The 21,283-nt window shown below is 30.7% G+C and overlaps 3 protein-coding genes across 3 annotated transcripts in view; 2 read left to right on the top strand and 1 right to left on the bottom strand.

The window, feature by feature from the left end:
* The window catches only part of LOAG_17575 (hypothetical protein), a 9,360-nt gene extending 1,330 nt beyond the window's left edge, over window positions 1-8,030 (top strand). The window contains exons 2-17 of the mRNA XM_020450235.1: window positions 47-242; window positions 834-1,156; window positions 1,969-2,155; window positions 2,478-2,689; window positions 2,798-2,900; window positions 3,082-3,318; window positions 3,675-4,036; window positions 4,328-4,504; window positions 4,806-5,042; window positions 5,361-5,496; window positions 5,655-5,790; window positions 6,017-6,166; window positions 6,554-6,735; window positions 6,856-7,095; window positions 7,305-7,466; window positions 7,725-8,030. Of these exons, the coding sequence (XP_020306114.1) occupies window positions 47-242; window positions 834-1,156; window positions 1,969-2,155; window positions 2,478-2,689; window positions 2,798-2,900; window positions 3,082-3,318; window positions 3,675-4,036; window positions 4,328-4,504; window positions 4,806-5,042; window positions 5,361-5,496; window positions 5,655-5,790; window positions 6,017-6,166; window positions 6,554-6,735; window positions 6,856-7,095; window positions 7,305-7,466; window positions 7,725-7,960 (3,276 nt within the window). The 3' untranslated portion in view covers window positions 7,961-8,030. The remainder of the gene's footprint in view (window positions 1-46; window positions 243-833; window positions 1,157-1,968; window positions 2,156-2,477; window positions 2,690-2,797; window positions 2,901-3,081; window positions 3,319-3,674; window positions 4,037-4,327; window positions 4,505-4,805; window positions 5,043-5,360; window positions 5,497-5,654; window positions 5,791-6,016; window positions 6,167-6,553; window positions 6,736-6,855; window positions 7,096-7,304; window positions 7,467-7,724) is intronic.
* A 3,340-nt stretch (window positions 8,031-11,370) lies between these two features.
* Window positions 11,371-13,224, top strand: LOAG_05237 (hypothetical protein; the record flags this gene model as incomplete). The annotated part of the gene is made up of 4 exons (XM_003140774.2): window positions 11,371-11,544; window positions 12,075-12,259; window positions 12,631-12,734; window positions 12,937-13,224. Exons 1-4 carry the CDS (start codon window positions 11,456-11,458, stop codon window positions 13,222-13,224), a joined length of 666 nt encoding a protein of 221 aa, XP_003140822.2. The 5' UTR covers window positions 11,371-11,455.
* A 2,311-nt stretch (window positions 13,225-15,535) lies between these two features.
* LOAG_05236 (hypothetical protein) lies at window positions 15,536-18,430 on the bottom strand (the record flags this gene model as incomplete). Its single annotated transcript, XM_003140773.1, has 6 exons — window positions 15,536-15,756; window positions 15,998-16,108; window positions 16,444-16,570; window positions 16,897-17,005; window positions 17,863-18,040; window positions 18,295-18,430. The coding sequence occupies 6 exons, from the start codon at window positions 18,428-18,430 to the stop codon at window positions 15,536-15,538; spliced, it is 882 nt and encodes a 293-aa protein (XP_003140821.1).
* Between the last annotated feature and the right edge of the window lie 2,853 nt (window positions 18,431-21,283).

Below are 21,283 nucleotides of genomic sequence, written 5' to 3'. Positions count from 1 at the left end.
AATGACTGATCAAGCTAACTATTATTTCTGATACTACTTGTAACAGCAACAGCAGCAGTTACTGCAGCAGCAACAGCTGTTACAACAACCGCAGCAGCAGCAACAACAACAACATCATCATCATCATCAGCAGCAACAACAACAACAACAACAACAACAACAACAACAACAACAGTCGCATGATCATCACGTGGAAGGTTATCACGCGTCACCTGCAGAAGGCGTACAGAAGGATGAGAAGGGTATAATTTTTGTTATCAGATTTATGATTCTCTTATTAATTTGCTCAGCAATCGTGAATTTTCTATGTTTGTTTTTCTCATTTTGAAATGTATTTGATTCCCAAATGAACATGTTTGTTTGATAAGCGAGCAGATAACGATAATTATTGTCCAAAAGTTGCTTTATTTATATATCTCTCGTTTGTTCAGAAAGCACTAAGAGCAATGATTAATTGTTTGAAATATTTTTTTTTCCCACTTGTTGGTATGATGCTAATGAATTTCAGTGCTTGTAAATTTAACAAGAATACAATGATTAGCTTGTTTTTATTAATATATTTGTTAAATGAAGTGATTAAGGTAACGGGTGATTTTGTTTAAAGGAATAATGTTAAAAAAGTCAATTTTTCTTCACTCTATATAATTTCCTCATTGATTATGGAATTTGAAGAGTTGAATCAATATTAAGGTTCAACAAAAAACTCAGAGAGCTCTCCAACAAAATTCGAAGAAATATTCTTGATGAATATTACACTGAATTTTGTTGAAAAGATGCTAAATTGGGATGAAAAAAAACCAGATTTTATCAAATCGGGGGTTGTTATTTTTCAGGTTATACCGTTGTTCCAGCAAGTGTGAGCTTTCGTGGTGTAAGCATGAAGCTGGATCTGAAAATTGACCAAAAAACATTGGCCGCAGCAACAAATTTTTCGAAAGTCGTAGAAGAAGCTGTTTCCACTCACCTTTCATCGTCGGTTATGCCGGTAGATAACAATGAAGTTGGCAGTTCACTAATACCACACATTCCACCTTCATCTACAATTGTTGCTCAACCATACCACTCAGCATCCTCATTTACAGTTATGGAACCTGCTAATAGTACCAAAGAATCACCTATCTGCGATAGCTCCGTTGAGAGCAGTACTGCACTTTTGGTAAGCATTTTGGTCCGCCTTATGCACGAATTTCGAGATTTCAGTTATTAAGCAGCGAGAACTATGATAATTATAGTAAATTACTAGTGGTTTAATGCATTCACTATTTGGCTTGTTGTAGTCTGCATTTTTCAGTTGCTTTTCTATTAAACTAACATTAACACCTCAGTTTTTGTTTTTCTTTTAGTTTGACGACTTCACTTTTTGAACCCATACAGCGAAATTACGTTGCACAGGCTGTTGATAGGTCATTCTTAGAAGAAAGTTCGAAAATTTTTCTCTTGAACTTTCTTGTAAGGTGTCTTCCTAACCTTTTGCTTTGGTTTATATTTTTACGCGATCTTAGGATAATCCTTTAATTCCATCCATCCTAGTTGGCTATGAATTGAACAATATCTTGTCATGTTATGTACTTACCTTTATATTTTGTGCTTCTGTACTTACACGGATTCAGCGGTATTCATTTTATGCATTTAGGTTCGCTTATATCATTTAAGATTAATACTAATGTTGTAGTGAAGTTACCGATGGTATTTCTGTACAGTGAAACATGCGTCTTAGAATTTTATTTCCTAAAAGGCTGGATTTCACTCTACCCCATACTGGACAAGTAAGGTTAAAGGATTGGATGAACCGACTTCATCAGTAGGTGATAGTTCGAGAGTGGGTATGCAGCCATGAAATGGGTTCAACCAAATAAAAACAACTTATTTCAATATATGCAACTATTTCTCGGTAAGAATCATCGTGATACTCGTGCCGTCCTGAATGTGTCTGGAATTTCTACATGATCATTTTCTGGTGAATTTCAGAACAGAAATGAGTTATGTGAGCAAGTAAACGAAGTATGTAGTTCGACTGTGGATGCGAGTCCGTTTTGCGATACTGCTTGCTCACCTATACAACTCGAATTACAAACAAAATTACCACATGGCGTCATGAACAGTTACATAAAATCTCCAGACGATACACCACCTGCTTCGTCGGAAGAGCAAAATAGTAAACATGTTGTTTTCCCAGATTAAGAATATATCCGAAATCATGTCATTGTACATTGAGATCGCCATCTTATAGCTCTAAAAGAGAGTAGTGTTGAGTATATTACCAAAAAAAATTTTATGATTTTAACTTTATTGTATGTATTACAAATTCGACCTCTTCAATTATCTGTTAATCTTAAAGGAAGTAATGTTTTTCCCAGAGCAAAGTATCTGAGTCATGCTGCATTCCGCACATTTCTACTGAGAATAATTCCAAATCCTCCTTTTTCCCCAGACAGTTCCACCTTCACTTTCTTTGAATATCTGATTAATTGATTCAGGAAATGCATCGCATTCATTACTCAAAGAAGAACTGACCAGTTTAGTGGCTACTGCTGCTGCGCCGGATAACATCTATCTTACACCATGTGCATCAACTTCATCAGCTGAAGTAGATGCTACTGCTTTTTCACCATTACTGGCTAAAAGACGAAAGGAGAAGTCAACTACAGCATCTCATCTTTGTGAACAGATTGATCCAGAAAAAGGACAGGTATGTTTTTCATTAATTTTTTTTTGCTAAATACATTTTAGAAATTTCTGTGAATTCTCGAAGAAGAAATGTCATTTTCCATTATTTTATTCATTGGATTAATTTCAGTGTCGACAACGAGCTATCGTAAATTATCGATATTGCATTCGTCATATACTGCTGGATCCAGAAGCACCTTACATACAGTGTCAACATCAACGTAAACCGAAAAGTGTGTTTTTCCATTGTTCACCTAATCTACTACTAGAATGCCTAGTGTTTCGCAGCACATATCCGGGAAAGTCCACCACAGATTGTCGGAAAGTCGAGTGAAGCGCTTCAGATTCATCAGACTGCATATAAACTTAAGCTTTTAGTTAAGGTTCTAACTTTAATCAAGAAATGATTTCTAGGCAAAAGAGATACCAATTTGCTTTGCACGAATGCAGTACGAAAGGACAAAGGAACAATTTACTGCAGTACGCATTTGATCATGAATGGATTAATGGAACCGCGAAAGAAGAAGGCGAAAGCAGGTGCAGTGATTGTTGAGAGCACAGAACTGACTTCTTCCTGCAGCAACAATGTTTGGAATCGGTCGCTAATTACTGGGAATTCGAACCTTGCAGGTGCATACGAAGAAATGAATTGTATGTGCTGTTTTGTTTTGGAATTTTGAGTATGTGATTATGATTGATTATGATGGATTGTGTTGAATTTTTTACGTTTCTTTTCCTCTTTTGAGGGAAGATCAACAGTTAATCTATTACTGTGTTGATGTACTTTATCAGTGATAATTAAGCCAACACTTTGTTGAATTTGTAGTATACGTGAAATATCATATCTTTCAAGCAACTGCCCTGGGTCATCAAATATAATTATTTTTATGAACAGTTAAAGATTTGGTGATCCATTTGAGATCAGTACGGTAGTTTTATTCAAGAAGTTTTGTGGTGGAATTCACTGGACGAAAATTTAGTTAAATTTTCATTCAAATTTGTTGAAGGTACATCTCGCTCAATGGAACAAACTTGTATAAGGAACGACGGTGTCGTCTACAATAATGTCTTGAATAGTGCTGTGATAGCTGTTGATTCAGTTACCAACAAACGTACAGTGTATCACTTCTCGAAAACATCAGTAGCCAATACTCTACCCATGGAGGGAGGTATCGTTACCGTGTCAACAGAATCGAGGAATGAAATGACAGCAGCTTATGATGATGGTGTATCAATTGAAGATGATGAATATATTGGGCTACCGAAATTACCTGTACACAAGACCATTATGCCCCTTCCTATCACATCGTCTTATGGTGAAGTACGATCAACGTATGAATGTCCTGTGCAAGCAACGACTAGTCAGATGGTAAGGAATAATTGTGTTAATTATGACTGTAATGAGAAAGGAACAATTAAGTTACGCTTATTTAGCATTTATGGGTTCTACATTTCTTTTATTAAATAGAATGTTTTGCTGGTGTACTGTATCTGTTGCCGAAGAAAGCATTTCCACGTTTGTGAACCAATTGGAATGTGTGAAATTTAGAAATAAAACTCATTAAGTTTGTTTGCATCGAATGTTAGTCGGTCTGACCCACACTTCAATCTATACATTTATATTTATGAAACCAAAACAGGATACGCAAATCGTTTTCAGGTTCGTCGAAATATACCTCAGTTATGCTCGCGCACGGCTTCTCAAGCTGTCACACCAGCTGTTATTAAAGCGTGTGATGGTGCACAAATTCCATGTGGCCAACCGACAGTTGTGAAACAACGTGTAACAGCTAATCTCAGCAAACAACACCCCCAGCTAGCTGCTAAACTTCTTCAGGTTCCTCAGGCTTAAAGAAAAATAAATCCAGAATTGATATTTATGATTTTATGTCCGTAGTTTAATTAGGGTGGACAAATAAGAACATGGTAGGTAGTCTCCAATAAGCATGCAGTACCAGTAGGCGTGCTTTCCGCACTGTGCAATAAAATACTAACAACCACGGATTGCTTTGTTTTCCATGATTCGACGGTCTTAGTTTTGATAATGATTTTAAGAAGCTTTTCATCAGTTATTAATTTTCAGTAGATCGAAATTTCGTAACTGTTTGTAGGAAATATCGTGTTTAAATTGTTTGCAGGCGCCAGCATCTTCTGCGGGGCAAAGCGCTGTATCATCATTATCAGGTGCTCCGATACGATCTAATTTCGCAAAAAGTATCATTCCGCCATCATTGTTAGTTCCTGAACCCCGTAATTTACTACCCTCTGCAGCGCCTCGTCTTACTTCTCGTCAGGAACCTCCACGTTTTTATAAGACACCCGAAGATGATAAAATTAAGTCAACCATAAAGCAAGAAAAGAACGATGTACAAAAGGTCAGTTTTTCAGTTACTGTAATTTATTGTGGAGTAGTTTTCCGAACCTGTTTAAAGCGCAGCTGATGACCAAGAAATCACCGGAGAGGTTAAGAGGGTGGTGATCAAATTTCAGGGGGAGCAAAACAAAAAAAATTAAATTATGTTATGTGTATTGTGTGCACGGTCTTTTAAATGTTTCTAGGTGCTATTCTTATCTTGCACAGCTTGAGTCGTAAAACTAAATCAAGATTCAAAAATTAGGTGATTTCCCTCATAAAAATAGAAGTCTGTCAGGACAAAAACTTTTATATCTTAATTTCAAAAATTCTGTTCCAGCCGAAAGTTATACAACTGAAGCAGAAACGCAGGCGAATGAAGATGACGGGAGTTTACCGAAAAATACCTCAAGTTGACCAGATGTGCAGAGTTTTAGAGGATCAGGATTTCGATCGCACTGATCTTTTTCCTCGTGGTTAGTCTACTATTGTAGTTATGTTCTGGTTAGTAGTAACAATTGGTTGCTGTACAAAGGCTTTGTAAGATTGTGCTCAAACATTTTCTGAAGTTTTACATCCCGAAGAACGACGTGTAAAGTAAAGCATCTTTATCTAGTTAATGAAGATTTTACAGGACTTGAGCCATCAGATGATGAAGACGAAGAAAATGATTATCTTGATCTCAGATGGTTAGAAATGGCATGTAATGCTGTTTCGGATCCTGCGCCTCAGGGAGCGCTGCAAGTGTATTTAGTGAAAAAACAAATCAGGTATTACAGCAATATTTTTTGTGATGAAGGAGTGCTTTAAATGTATGAGAACTTAGTGCAATTTTTGGCATATTTATTATCCTTAAGCACAAAAGTTGTGTTGACGTTACGCATCTGTAATTATGCAGTATGATATTGATTTGTTTGCTTCAATTTTTGAAATCTCATTTTATCTATTGCTGAAACGGTTTCAGTCTAGAATTCTTATTCTTCGTTGTTTTTGAAGATTAGACAAGAATGCATTAATGAAAGAAGCTGTTACGAATGCTCCGATAATGCATGCCTGCAAACAATATCCAAATAGTGTTGGCGCAGCACTAGCCGATCGTGCTTCCAATTATGGGGCTGCTACCAGTGCTGTATTCAGTCAGAAAAAGTTCACCTTTTACTTATATAATTGAAATGGAAAATTTGATTCCTATGGGTTTGGTTGTAATCATTTTCTGCAGTCGAAATAACTTTAAATTTAATATGAATTGGTGTTGCTGAGTAAAAAAATTGGGCGAACATTTTTGTCTTTTTTTTCCTTTCGTAAAAACATATAAACTTGTAATCATTTATCAAAATCTGTTTTCTTGTGCTGTTTCTTCAATATTTTATGTTTGGCAAACAATGATGAACTCTAAAAAAATTTTTTTGTGGCTGTTTTTTTTTTTTGATTTTTAAATTTCAACATCAAAAACAGTGTTAGGAGCAGTTTTGCGAACTTTTTTTTTTAGCTAAAGAGCTGAATTTTTTTTCAAATTTTTTTTCTTTTTTTTAGATGCACTATTACGATCCTGAAAAGTGGTTCACCTCCCGTGCAATGCATGAATAACTGTCTTCCGTTCTCCAATCACTGCGCACAGCACATTTCCTACAATTTGAATCAGAAATTATTCAGTTATTGTGCTGAGCCATGTTGTTCGCAGCCCGTTCTTTGCGTTGATGCACCGAAAACTTTGAGTATGTTATGTTCATCTTTGGAGCTGAAAATAATTAGCTGAAGAAATATGAAAATGCGTATAGAAACCGTTCGTGAAATCACATTTTTCCCTCATTTAAAATTAGTAATTAATTTTTTAGAATTGTGCGTTCATCATTATGAGCTGAGAATGAAGAAAAAGGTTGAAGAAGAATTAGCGCGGGAAAATGCTCATCAATCTTGGAAACAACAAACACCAATATGTTATGTGCAGCAGCATCCCATACAACAATATGAGGACGATATTCGTATGAATATTCAGCATTCGCATTATCAGTCGCAGGATATTGGAGCAGATCGATTAAATTCTGTTGGTGTAGGTGATTTCTGCGAACTTGAAAGTGAGTTTTTCTGCGAAGTGAAATTTAATCCCTGGAGTTTGACGGTTTCTTCAGTATCATATTGTGTTGACCAATGTTGTTTTGGAAGTTTTAAAGAGAAGGGAAATCTGATGTCATTAGTGCTTTTTTGTTATATATCGCATTTCCTTTCTAAGCATTTCTTTTTCCACTGTATCCGTGGAACCTTCTTTTAAATGTTTCCTTTTCAGTGGGGTCGGCTTCGAGTGGAAATGAATCAGATGTATATTTGGCTTCATTTGCTAAAGATCTAGAATTTAGTTTTGATGGTAGAGAGATAAATGATATGTTGGCAAATTTCAATGTTCCTGACGGAGAAGGTACTGATATTTTACACGATCAACCATTTTCAGGTAATTTGTTTTGTCTTTTCTGGTAACTGATTGAGTTTCATGTTTATTAGTGAACCAGAACCGATAGTGTTCGGCAGCTTGTTAGCTCTAAGAATAGCGTCAGTTTCCGAAGGTGTAGAATTAAATGGTATTGCCGGGAAATACAGTGTGTGAAAGACCGTTCCTAAATGAATCCCGTATACTAAAGTTAAAATGAAAGGATTTCTAGTGTTTGATTCAACAAAACAACTCTGGATTCCCCAAAGCTTTCAATTCCAGATGGTGCAAAGGATGAATTTTTGCAACTACCAACAGAATTTAATGAAATTTCTGGTGGCCATAACTGGCTTGACGTTGAGCAGTTTCTCATTTCCGAAGGAGTCGATTTATCTTCATCATCGCAATCGAGCAGTATATCCGCCGTTTCTGTGCCACAGCCATTAAGTCTAACTAACGATGGAGTAACATTCTGCGAATTTTCGTCGTCATCATCATTGCATCAGCCACGAAGCTAACCTCATCCGTCAACAGGAAAGTATTTCTTTGACTCATTTCTTAGTCGAACTCACTTTTTTTTAAATAATCTCACAAGAAATGTAATTTTTTTCTTAAATTACTTCATTCTGTATTTCTTGCTCTTGTTATTCTGATATAATTATTGTTCTGAATAGATATATTAGGCGTAGTAGTCCAGGGATCGCACATATTTAGGCTTAGCTATCCAGGAGTTCGATAGTACGTTTTTATTGTTCCTGCAAAAACCTCTTCTTTCCCATCAACTCAGGTTTTTTCTTGAAAGTTATTGGTTTTTTAAAACTTACGTTCCTGAAACGCTTACTATCCCATTAATTTTAAGAGATGCATAAGAAATTTGCATCTTTTTTACCCTTCCTCTTTCTGAGCAAAAGCATTTCTGTAATTCCGGGTATGTAAACTTCTGTAACTTCTTTTTTATATTCGAATAGGAACATCTCCTGGTGTGCTTAGTGCCCAAAATGATCTCATTTAACTCGCGTGGGTTTATCACCACATGAAATCATTTTTTCGAATTTTTTAAAATTTTGAAAGAATTTCATTTTCACGATATAAATTGAGTTAAATTCAATCCTGAAATGCTGGGATTATTTTTGGTTATCATTACATGTGATAACTACATTTTTTAACGATTGATGCTGGCACTAATTTCCCCTTGTAAACTTCTCAGTAGCCGAAAAGTCTAGCATATTAACTAGTCAGTAGTAAGTTTACATATGTAAAAAAAACAAAAGAACTATTCCCGGTTTTCTCGCGTACTTGCACCTTTTATTAGCATTTTTTCTACTTAACATTTGATAATACCGTGAACCTGGTTAAGGAGATAACCTTGTCTGTGATGTGGGTACTATTTGTACCATCTTATTTCCATTCGTTCCAGGTGTTAGAATATTTTTTGCTTTATATTTAGTATATTAGCTGGTTATATCGTACCGAAGTATACTATATCCGTTATGATTAGTTTCTGTGAGTTATGCTAGCTTAGGCTAAGTGCCTGAAATGAAGTCGTGGAAATATTTCGTCGTGGATTTAGGTTGTAAATTATATTGATGAATGTTGCGGATCGATGTTATACGGATATTTGGTCTTAGACAAATTACTATTCATTTTTGTAGGTGGCAGGGTCCAGTTAATTAGTGATATTGGTAGTTCCATGTTTCTGTCATATCAATAGGATGTCATTAGTAGTTCTGTTTAGATTCGAAAACTTTCAACAGATGCAATTTGAACAGAATTGATTTCTGAAAGTACATGAGGATGGGATATATTAATACAACTTTGCTGCAATTGCTGATCTCTTTAGAAGGAGGGGAAGATAGGTGATAGGAAGGCATCCGTACATTAGGATATTTCTACATTTTTGAAGTGCCTTCTTTTCATGAGCATTGAAGATCGGTGTTTCAGCTTCCATCTTTCAAATAGAGTTGCAGCCTACGAATAAGTTGATCTCTTCCTTTAATGCCTTTCTTAATAAGTTTTCATAATTTCTCCGAATAATGAGCTTTTTCCTAGATATATATATTTTTTTAGTCCATCCGGTTAAAGAATATTCATGTTATTAGACAAGTTATATATATATATATATATATATAAAATTGTCATTTTTGTATACTGTGTTTCTCATCTCATTCTGTACACTGTGAGTAAACTAGTATGTATTATCGTGCGTTTGAATTTGGGACTTCCAATAACTATTTTATTCATGAGCTGGCTAAACGCAGAAAAACAAGAAATATATGCGGAAATAAGCCGAGCTAATATTTGTTTCATCGTTCATAATACTTTGCCTTTCTTGCTATTCTTTTTCACATGATTTATATGTTTATATATATATATATATATATATTTATATTTACAAAATGTTTTCTAGCAATTGTATTTAAATGGAGTAGACTGTGGTGATACGGTTTTGGATGGTTATTCTCTTTGTTTTCTTGTTTTAAAGGATATTCTGGTTTCAGCGTTATGTTTTCATATTTGATGTTGTAGATTTCAGCTGTTGTACAATTTTACACTGAAGTAATCATGAATGAAAGTTCGAGATTTCTGATTAATCTTATCTCTGGTTAACTAATAGACAAAAAGTTCTACAAGAAAATCTTTCATTACTGATATGGTAAAACAATCATTGTCATGGAAAGCGAAACACTGATTTTGGAAAGGTATAAACTTCATTCGTGAAGTCAAAAATTGTATAAAGTCTTGAGCTACGCAATTGTATGCCGCGTACACAATTCATAATCAAAGGATTTCTGAGGTATTGTGTACCATTTCGATGACTTGTGGAATATTAGTCAGCATGTCATACTAGTTTGGATTGTGATATTGCTTGGTGAAAGGGTAATCATCCCAATATCGAAGTAAAAGTAATGTTACTGTTATGCCATCAATTTCTTTTGCGATCTAGTCGATGTTGCTGAATATGGTGACAGTCAAGTTTTGATGAATGTTGCGTAGCAATCCACTTCATTTGGAATTGCTGGGCCTGATCAAAAGATTCTATAATTTGTATGCTGACATACCTAATCGAAGATGCTTTATCTTAGTTTGTAACATTTATTCTTATACGACACCATATAACATTTGTTTAAAAATGCTCCAAAGTGTCATTTTCATCTTTATCTTTTCCTCTTTTTATTTGATCCTAATTTCTGGAACAACTCATGAACTGCCGAAATCGATGGAATGCGAGAATGGAAAGCGATTTCGAACGATGACATACATCAGCATTTGAGTTAACATTATCGGAATATATAAGAAATTCTACTAGTAAATTTATTTTTGATATTAATCAAGAAAGCTCCCGGTTGAACGGTTGAATTAAATTATCCATCGATGCGTTGTCAACTTTTTTTATGGGTGCTATCATACCTCTTATGGTATATTCTATTTTCGGCTTCATTTTGTGCGCATATTTTCCCTTACGGTACAATAGCACTTATTATCCAACTAATATTTTTTCAAATAATTTGGATGTTAGCTATTTGTTCGCTATTTTCAACTACACTTATAACACCGGCTGAAATTCCGAAAAGTTTTGTACCACCGAAAGATATCTTTGAAAAACGTAATTTTGTGAACGAAATTGCCAAATGGGTATGTATATTTGGAACTAATACACTTTGTATTTTTCAAATTTTAATATTTGAGCAGTTCACTGAAAGTGTCACCTACACATTTTCTTAAATATTTGGAATTCTCAAATTCAAACATTTTATTATGATGTCATTGCTAATTAATTATTGACATATTCATTTTAAGTAATTATCTTAAGATAACTTCAGTTTTCCGCACAAAAGTGTTCATCCCTTTCCTTTTCACGTTATTTTCATTTAATTACGAGGTTTAAAATTCCTTTGGAAATTTATAATAAGAAATTTTAAAAAGACACCAAACGTGTAATTTCATTGGGCAATTTGGAATTTTTGTTTCTGTTTGAGGCTAATAAAGAGAAATTGCCGGTACGTTATGTCACGATGTCAACAGAAGGTGGCAGTACCAAATGTCCGCCATTTTGCTTATATTGTAAGGTGATCAAACCAAATAGGACACATCATTGTCGCAGGTAAAAGTCCACTTTTAAATCAGTAAATGTCAAAGTATGAATGGATGTAGTGAATTATTACGGAGTATGCTTTAAAATTTCGAAATTCAAGTATTTTTGAGATTGATAAGCTCATCAATTCGTACAAAAGCACCACGATAAATTACTCATCCTCAGTAATATTGGTATGATTATATTAATGAAATTCACTTCCTTTTTCAAACCTTTCATCTTCAATAAATGCTGTCAAAGATTTGATCTGTAATTAAGGCAAGTAATTGTGATGATTTAATAAGGAAAGATTCAGTAATGATATACATCGCTGATAAAACATTTCCTTTAATAAACCTAATATCTGCCAGATGATAAAGATATTCTACTTAATAATGGCATATTAACAAAATGGTTTCAATGTATATAATTACATTAGCATTACTATGCACTTCATAACTGTTTAAAATAGCAGTACTTAATCTTAATTTGCTAGTATCTAATATGTTAACAAATTATAGAAGTAATTTCATTTTTATAAAATGTAGTAAAAATAACAGATGTAATCGTTGCATAATTCGTATGGATCATCATTGTCCAATTATTGGTCATTGTATTCATATGCACAATCATAAATTCTTCCTACTTTTCCTTTTTTGGTCAACCATACTTTGTGGTTATGTTATTTGTATCACGATGCCAGCATTATATCAACGGACAACAATTGTTATTTGGAGTTTTTCAGGTAAATCAAATAGATATTGATATATATATTTTTTTGAAACAATTATTTTTGCTATTTCAATAATTATTTGTTATTATTTTTGATTGTTTCTATACATTTTTATCTTAGGAAAAGAAGGCTATTTTATTAGCGTATGGATTTTAAGATGCAAATTAGTTTTCTTTCATTTTTTATAATTTATAAAAGAAAAATCAGTAAAAATTTGTGACAACTTAATAATTTTATTTAAGAAAATTAATTTAAAAAAGAAAATTTCTCTTAAATTAATGTGTATTATTATTTTTATTAATGCGTAAGTTACTAATAAATAAAGATTTTGATGAAGTTTCATTTTGTATGGAAGTAATTATTTAATAAGATGGAACTTTCAGGAATGATAAGTGCATTAATGCCAAGGTATGTACAACAAGCTCCACCATCTATTGATGGACTTGTTGCAACATGTTTGGTCGCTTCTGGTGTACTGAATGCTTTGGTAATTACTGATGCTTTTTTTTTTTAAATTGCTTTTTTAATGTTTTTTTTTTCAATATTCTTTTTATATTTAAAAAAAAAGGGTTTTCTTTCTTTCCGTTTTTGCTGTATCACATACCTTATCGATTTAAATACTACTTCATTTATTATAATTAAAGTAATCATGATAAATTTTTGGCTGAAATGTTTAAAATATATATTAGATATGTGGCATTTCGCTTAGTATATTTTTGGGTCAATTAACATATTCATTATTACGTAATGAGACAACATTGGAAAGTGTATCATTTCAATTTTGTGGTACTATCACCAATGATCGACATACTATCGGCAATATTTCCTATGATTTGGGTTCTACTTGGCATAATTTTTGCTCCATTTTTGGTTATAATCCATTATTATGGTTTTTACCAGTACATACAACTTATGGTAATGGATACTTTAAAGAAACTAATCTGAAAATGTTTCATAAAAAGAAAATAAACAGATGAATATTTCTTTGTTATACTGATATCTTTGCATAAATTTTAATGAATGATTTTTTAGTACCTTTATGAGAATAAGGAAAGATCTATATGTTAATTATGTTATTTTTAGCAAAAAGTTAAGTGGAATGATAAAGTTGAACTAATTTGAATGATAGTAATTTTCCGGTGTCATTCTGTGGTATTGTCACCAATTGTTTCGTCACGAAGACTACTCATAATCAACACTTATACATACGTATACACACATACACATACAGACATACATACGGCAATTAGGTACATCAAAAAAACTTGTTTTTAAATGGAAAATATCATTGAATTTTCATCATTAGTCCATTGCAAGATCAATTAGCAATTTCAAGTTTAATTTAAATCAATGAAGCAGGGATTTTCTTCTTTTTTTATATAAAGTGAGGTAAAAATTTTAAATTATATGTAAACGATTTGATTGCAAAAAAAAAAAAAATCGATAATTGCTTGACGAGGATAACATTCAACTCATTAATGTGTATATATTGCCAATTAGAGCTGTTTAATATTTTCCAATATTATATTTTGTAGTATACAATTTTATAAAAAAAATTTTTGGTAATACATATCGTTTATTATTTTTGAAATGATACTTTCCTTTCGAATGTTTTTTCCTTTTTATTACCAATAATTATCTATTAAGTATTTAGTTAAACAATTAAATAAATAAATTATGCGTTTGGAACTACTTGAAATCACAAATTTCATATCTGGTACACATACATTATTTTTTAAAGTGATACTTTTGTTTGCTGGCAACAATCTATAAATTACTCAATTACTCAATTGAATTATACGACCGAAATCATGGGTTTTTAATTTGAATAGCTGATTGATACTTGAAATCACAGATTTCAGGACAATACATGCATTTATATATATATATATATATATATTTATATATTTATAAATTTGTGTGTGTGTGTGCGTGTGTTATAATCAGTATACCAATTATTCATTTCTAGTCAGTAATTCCATTTAGATAGATCTTAATTTCTTAATTTAGAAATGTGTATGGGATTATTTTGGTTGATTGGAAGAAGTAAATAAAATAAGATGAATGAGATTTATAAAGGGATGAAACCATTTCAATCATTGGAACAGATGCTTGTTAAGTTAATTACACTAAGGGAAGAAAGATAAATCTATCGAAGTTCGCAAACATTTATGAAAACATCTTTTAGCATTCCTACCTATTGCTTTTTATTTTTTCTTTTCATCCTTCTTTCTCTCTCTGTCTCTTCTTTTTTTCCCTTTTTCTTTTTCTGGTTTTTGATTGAAATTATTTCCTCACATTGGCTTATCGTAAAATTCATAAATTTTCGGAAAATTTTTTTTAATCATTGGGAATTGATAGAAAAATTTTTTAGAAATTGAAAAGTTCCCTTTTGAAGTTTGTTTTTTTCCCATTTATTTCGGGAAACGATTCAAATTAAGTTTAATAGACGCAAAAAAAAGAAATCACTGAATAGCTAATTTTTATTTTTTCAAAGCCAACCATTCCCTTTCTGCTTTTTTTTTCTTTTTTTAAAGCTCACCTATTTTATTCCTTTCAGAGAGCCGAAAGACAAATTGCACTTAAATATTGTTGATGCTAACCAGTTTGAGTGTAAATTTTATAAATAATTGTTCAGGGCTTGTTTGATCAAAATTTTCAGCCAACTTCTATTAGCACCTTGCAGAAATCTATAAATGAATTGCTTTTCAGAAATAATGAAAGTTTTTGGATGTGCAAACTGCAAAGTAATAAGTCATTGAAATTCAAAAATTTATGAAATAATTCAAATCTCAAAATCTCTCAAATAAATAATGGTTAGCGAAAAAGAAGTTATAAGGAACTATTGAGCGATTTCCACACAATTATATTCAGAGAAACATATATGGCAGGAAATGCAATTGATTTTAGAATTTAGCTAGAAAATTTTCCCTCAAAATATGTTAGCTATTTTTTGAAAAAATTATTTTCGTTCTTTTCATGAGAAAATTTTACTCATTTTAAAATTTATTACAAAATCAATTGCAAACTAATTAAACTTTTGAGTCCCATAAGCACCTAAAAAATATGATACAATACATTCATATTACATTTATATACCAAGGATTTAAATTAGATAATTATAATTCGAAAAAAAAACAATTAATATTTGAGTATATTTTAGATCATTGGAAATTTTAGACGTTTTTCCGGAAATATTCGACGTCATGAATAGACGAGATCATTCGTTGATTTTGATTTCAAATATTTGATTCCCAATATCAATTATAAATTAGATAATTATTTGAATCAAACAAATGTTGCATTTCCAGCGTCACTAATAAATGAGCTATTCATTGAACACTCTCGAAAACTACCAAATTTTGGTGACCGTGAAAAGGATCGCCTCAGTTGTGTACCATGTCGTATGATCTGATTTCGAAGGCTATCAATCCGTTGCAATGATTTGCCTAATCGATCTGATTGATCTGATCGCATATTGCCACAACAACGAAATGCGCACACACAGCCTAATTAGGAAAATTTAAATTAATGCAACGGGCAAATTAAGTAGAATTTGAAAAGTTTTTTTCCCATTTTTCCCAACTATCTTATTCCTATTCTTCCTAATAAATGAATTATTAAAATAATTATTTGTTCAATTAGATCCATTTTTAAAACTAATCGTAAATTAACAATTAAAGTTCGTTGTTTTTCTATGGATAGAATTTAAAATTTAGAGTTTTAAAATTTTATCCTAAAATAACTTACATGTAATCATAATAGTAAGTAATACAGCAACACCCACAGCAATAATCAATGATAATGTACCCGTATCGATGCGAACTTCTGGTTCACCCTTTAATTCATCGTGTAATGCTGCTGGAAAAACAATATTTTTGAAAAAAAAAAAAAAGAATAAAAATGACAAATAAGAGAATAATAATATTTCAATGAGAAAAATAATGCTATAAAATGAAAGTATTATATGTAATTAAGAATGATTTATTAAAAAGTAAATAAATCAATTAATCATTCAGTCAATCGATTCAATTATTGAATTTGAAAATTGTAATGATATGATAATCTTATCACCAATATTTCATGTTTAATTAAAAGTAACCATACTCTAACAAATTCCAATGACTAAATTGACATGAAGTAAACAATTTTTGTGTGCAACAAAATTTAACAAATTAATTAATAAAGCAATTTACCGATGACCCGTTTTAGCGCTTCATACCATTTGTCATTCTGTATAAAATTATTTACATCGTCTAAAATTCGTCGCCTTTCTCTGGCCGTAACATATCGTTGAGCAAGTCGAGCTGGCCAAATGATTACCTCAAAAATTTGAAACTTCAATCATATTTTATCGCTTATTTTTAACTGATTTTTTATTTTGTTTATTTATTTATTTATTTTTATTTTATTTCTATTTTATTTATTTATTTATTTTATATAGTTTATTTTTTGTTATTTTACCAATCGATCAATCAATCAATAGTTTGCATCGCAAAACAGTGCGACTCATTTTATCCTATGCGAATTACGCAAGTTCACGTAGTTATCTTATATAAGTTTACGTTGTTAACAAAAAAAGCAATATAAAATGGCAAAGAGAGTGGTTGAAATTAATAGAAATAAACAAATTAAATTTATACATATACCTTTTTATAATGTTTCCAAATAAATATGAGCACTGAATTACCGCAATCACCAAGTGCCCAACGTCCTTCAAGTGTACGGCAAAAATTTTCCGCTCGATCCAATAATTGCCTATTAATTCGTTTCATTGTATGATTTTTAAGTAAAATTTAAACGATTAATATTTCAAAATTCATTAAACATTTCATATCAAAATTACCTTCCTCTCTTTGATTCAAAAAAAAGTACCAAACAAGTTGCACGAAAATTTTGCTAATCAATTTTTTTATTTTCTTTCAATTTTTTTTTTTTGCAAAAGCTTATTATATTTTTTCATTCCTCTCGAATAGATTGAAACAGATGTTAAATTAAAAAGCTATCAACCATTTTATATGACTTAACATATTTGATAATTAGTGGTAATATGATAATTAGCGATAACGTTTAGAGTGATAAAAACGATAACTTTCACCAAAAAAATCAAATTGTGAAATTTATCAAATTGTGGAATTGCTAATAAAAATTAAATTTTAAAAGTTGAAATTGTTCATACATTTTATGAATTAAAATTATCGACTACTCCTATTTAATTCGGTCAAATATCATACTTAAATAATAACAATAAATAAAATTTCCATTCAATTCATATACGATTGTCAAAAAATAAATTTTTAATGCAGAAAAATAAATGTTGCGATTAAATTTTATTTGTTATTTTCTTTTTTTTAGAAAGACAACCTTTAGAATAACTATTGCAGATTATGCAGTATTTTTGTAATATTTTTTTTTGTAATATTTTTGTAATATTTTTAATATTTCAGCCATTGCAAAAAAAATTATAAAATAATTGGAAGTTTACTTAATTATTGTAGCAATTATGAGTATTAGAAAGTAAATAAGGTATGAATTTTAGGAAGCAAAAAAATGAAAATTAAAAATTAGCATTGAAATAAGATCATTTGAAATATCGAGTCAGTGAAAAAATGAACTGTTCAGATGGACTATGAATGGTCATTTGTAAGTTGTTGACCAATGCAATTGATGCAACAAATCCATGAAATGATGGATTCTTCACATCATCACCCGTAGTAGTACATTGTGATCGTCGTTGACAGTGACATGGTGTACCGATGGTTAAATTATGAAGTTGTTGGTTTAACGATCGTGCTAAAGAAGTCGATATTTTAAAAATTAATTCGGTAAAATTAATTGAAAACTAAAAGTTGAAAAGTAAAAATAATCTAAAAACTACAATTTGAAAAAAGAAAGTTAAAAGTTATCAAATATTAGTTTTTAATTGAGATTCTTTAAATGAATGGGATGTGGTAATTTTTTTCTTTTTTTTATTAAATTATAATTTCAACTAAAATATGATGACATTGCTTGGCACAATTAAATAAATGATAATGAAACAAGTGTACCTTCAGAAGCATTAAGGACATGATCGGGATCACAAATATAGTATTGTTCACCAGGTGAAATTTTAACAGCACATTTTGATACAGTTGGACCACGTAAATCTGGATACCCTGAGCTTGTCCAATGTGTTAGGCTCATTTTGCAACACAGTAATACGACCATTATTTGAATTACTGTTAGCGGGTATGAATTCATAGTAAAACTTTACAATAGGAAACTTTGGAAGATTTCAGGTGAATTCGCATTCTTCTATTATACAAACAAACAACAGCAACAATGAATTGCATATTTCATAAATATTAATCTATCTGAAATAAATTTAACGAATAAATTTACAAAGAAAAAGACGAAAGAATGATTGTAACCAATTTAAAGTTATTCACAATAATCGTTCAATTTTTTGAAATTATCAAAATAGAAATTTCAAGAAGTTTTTTTTTTGAATAAAAGAAAACGAAAAGTTGAAAAAATTTTCAACAAATAATTGTGATAAACGAAAGTAAATGGGCAAAAATCATTCAACACTTTGCGATAAAGCAATTCAATACGATGAAGTCAGCAAGTACACGTTGTAGGAAAGTATTAATTTGTTTGATGTTACGAGTATGTATGCATCCACGTGCATTTATATGTGTGTGTGTGTGTGTGTGTGTGTATGTGTATGTGTGTATGTGTATGTGTGTGTGTGTGTGTGTGTGTGCATATGCGTGTCTGTTTGGTTGTTTAGGTTGTTTCGTTGGAATGTTTGTTAATTAGTGATTTGAAAGAAAAACTTAAAAATGTTCAAAAAACATAATATACTAACTCGTTCAAATAATTATCTTTGACAAATGAAAGAAAAAAAAACAGAGCGAAAGCTAATTGGTAAAACAAAAAAATGAAAAAAAAAATTTAAGTAAACGAAGAAGTAAAACGATAGATAAAATTAAATGAAAATTAAAAAAATAAAATAAGAAAATAAAAATGGGAAATAAAAGTATGAAAAAAAAGAAAAAAGCGAAGGAAATAATTGCAACATGTGCAATTAAGAAGAAAATGAAAAATAAAAAAATTAAATATTTGAAGGAAATAAAAATAGAAAAACTTTTTCGTTATAATAAAATATTCCATGCAATATTAAATTTTTGTTAATCGATTCTTCCTTGCTTTCTTTTTTGTTCCTTTTTTTTTTTATTTTATATTCCACGTAACTTATATTTATGCTATTTTAAAATATAAAATAACATAAATATATTTCGATTAGTTCTTTCTTCTTTCGCCTTCTTTTCAAATTCTTCGAAATAAAGCAAAAATAAAAAATAAAAAATAAAAAAATATTGACGAATTTTTTCTTCTTTTTGAAGGTAAATCAATTTCGAAAAAAAATAAAATTTTTTAACAAAGTTCACTTTCTTTCTTTTTCTCTTTGTTTTGCTGTGATATCTTTTATCCAAAGGTAAAATAAAAGTGTTGATAATTGTAGTATAAATATTTAACTTTTGGAGATTTTTTTTATAAACTCGACGAGGGTATAAAATTTTTTCAACCTTATTGCCACTTTTTAACTTCAACTTTTGGTGATAAATGCAAACGAGTGGATGACAAGTTTTTTTGTGAGTAATTTTCAAATTGAAAAAGAAAACGAAAGTGAATTTACATTTCAGTCAAATGAGAATTGAAATAGTGAATGAATGTCAAATAACTGAATATTTAATCCAACAAAAATAAAATATTTCAAAGTTTTAGCAAATTAAAAGGAAAAACAAATACATTTGACAAATTAATTAAAAAATAAATTAGTTGAGTATGTGAGTGTATTTTATTAGATGTAAACAAACTGATGATGAAAACATAAGAAAAGAATTGTGATAGGAATGATACATAGACTAAAAATATTAGACTATTTGAAAATAGACAAGGATTTAATAAATGGACAAATTTAGCTTAAAATACCATAATCAATGCTAAATAATTGATTGAGTGCAAAAGAAATAAACATGGAAAATTTTTTCTGCCTATCTTAATAACCTTTTTTCTTCCCCTCCTCTCTCTCTCTCTCTCTCTTTCTTTCTTTCTTTCCCTTTGCAAAATTAGCTCTTTTTTTAAAAAAATCATTTGAAATTTAATTTAATCCATGCAACGATTCATTCATCCATTAATCAAAAAATGTGGTTGAATAGAAATGAAAGAATTTTAAAAAAATTTTTGAAGGAAATCTTTTAGAGTAAGCAATAAATGTCAAATGTAAGAAGAGAGCAATGTTCAGAGGAAGATTTACCGCACAACTGAGCAAAGCTTTCCAGATGATGCTCGTTAATCTCCCTTATCCATCAACTTTTGTGCTTAACCAGCTTTTCAAATTTCTCAACATTCCTATTAGTTTGTGAATAGTAGCACTTAGCATATGAAACTTCACCAACAATCTTTTTTTTTTTTTTCACCAACAAAATATTGCATATATGTGAGGGAAGGTTGAAGCAAACAACGATTAAAGCATGTAGCATGCAATCAAACAACACTTTAAGCAGAGGTAATAATTAATTTTCTGTAAAAGATTTTCATCAATGATCGATACTTGTCATTGTGATATGACCGAGTGATCATCATTAATTAAGGTAATGTGCAGTAGTTTTGGTTGCGGAAACTACCATCACCTACCGGAAGTTTCTGTGAAGAAATAATACTCACATATATACTTCACTCCGACCCTTTCAAGTTTATAACTTTCCGAAAGTTTAAGTGATTAAGTTTGTAAAAAGAGTAAAAGGAAAGAGAAATATGCTTAAATTAAATAATTTTAGTGTCACATTCGAGCAAAGTTTGTTGCAAAATGTATTGTCCAAAAGAAAAAATATAAATAAATTTAATTTATCAAAAATGCAATAAATCATGCATTATTGAGGAGAAATTTGAATACTATGTCAAATGATGAACATGAAAAATCATAAAATTTAATTATCGCCAATAGTGGACATCATAATTAATAAGATCAAATTAAATTTATCACTGATT

Source organism: Loa loa (assembly GCF_000183805.2).
Source record: "Loa loa unplaced genomic scaffold supercont3.96, whole genome shotgun sequence".
Classification (NCBI taxonomy): Eukaryota; Metazoa; Nematoda; class Chromadorea; order Rhabditida; family Onchocercidae; genus Loa; species Loa loa.
This window is presented reverse-complemented; position numbering and strand designations above follow the sequence as displayed.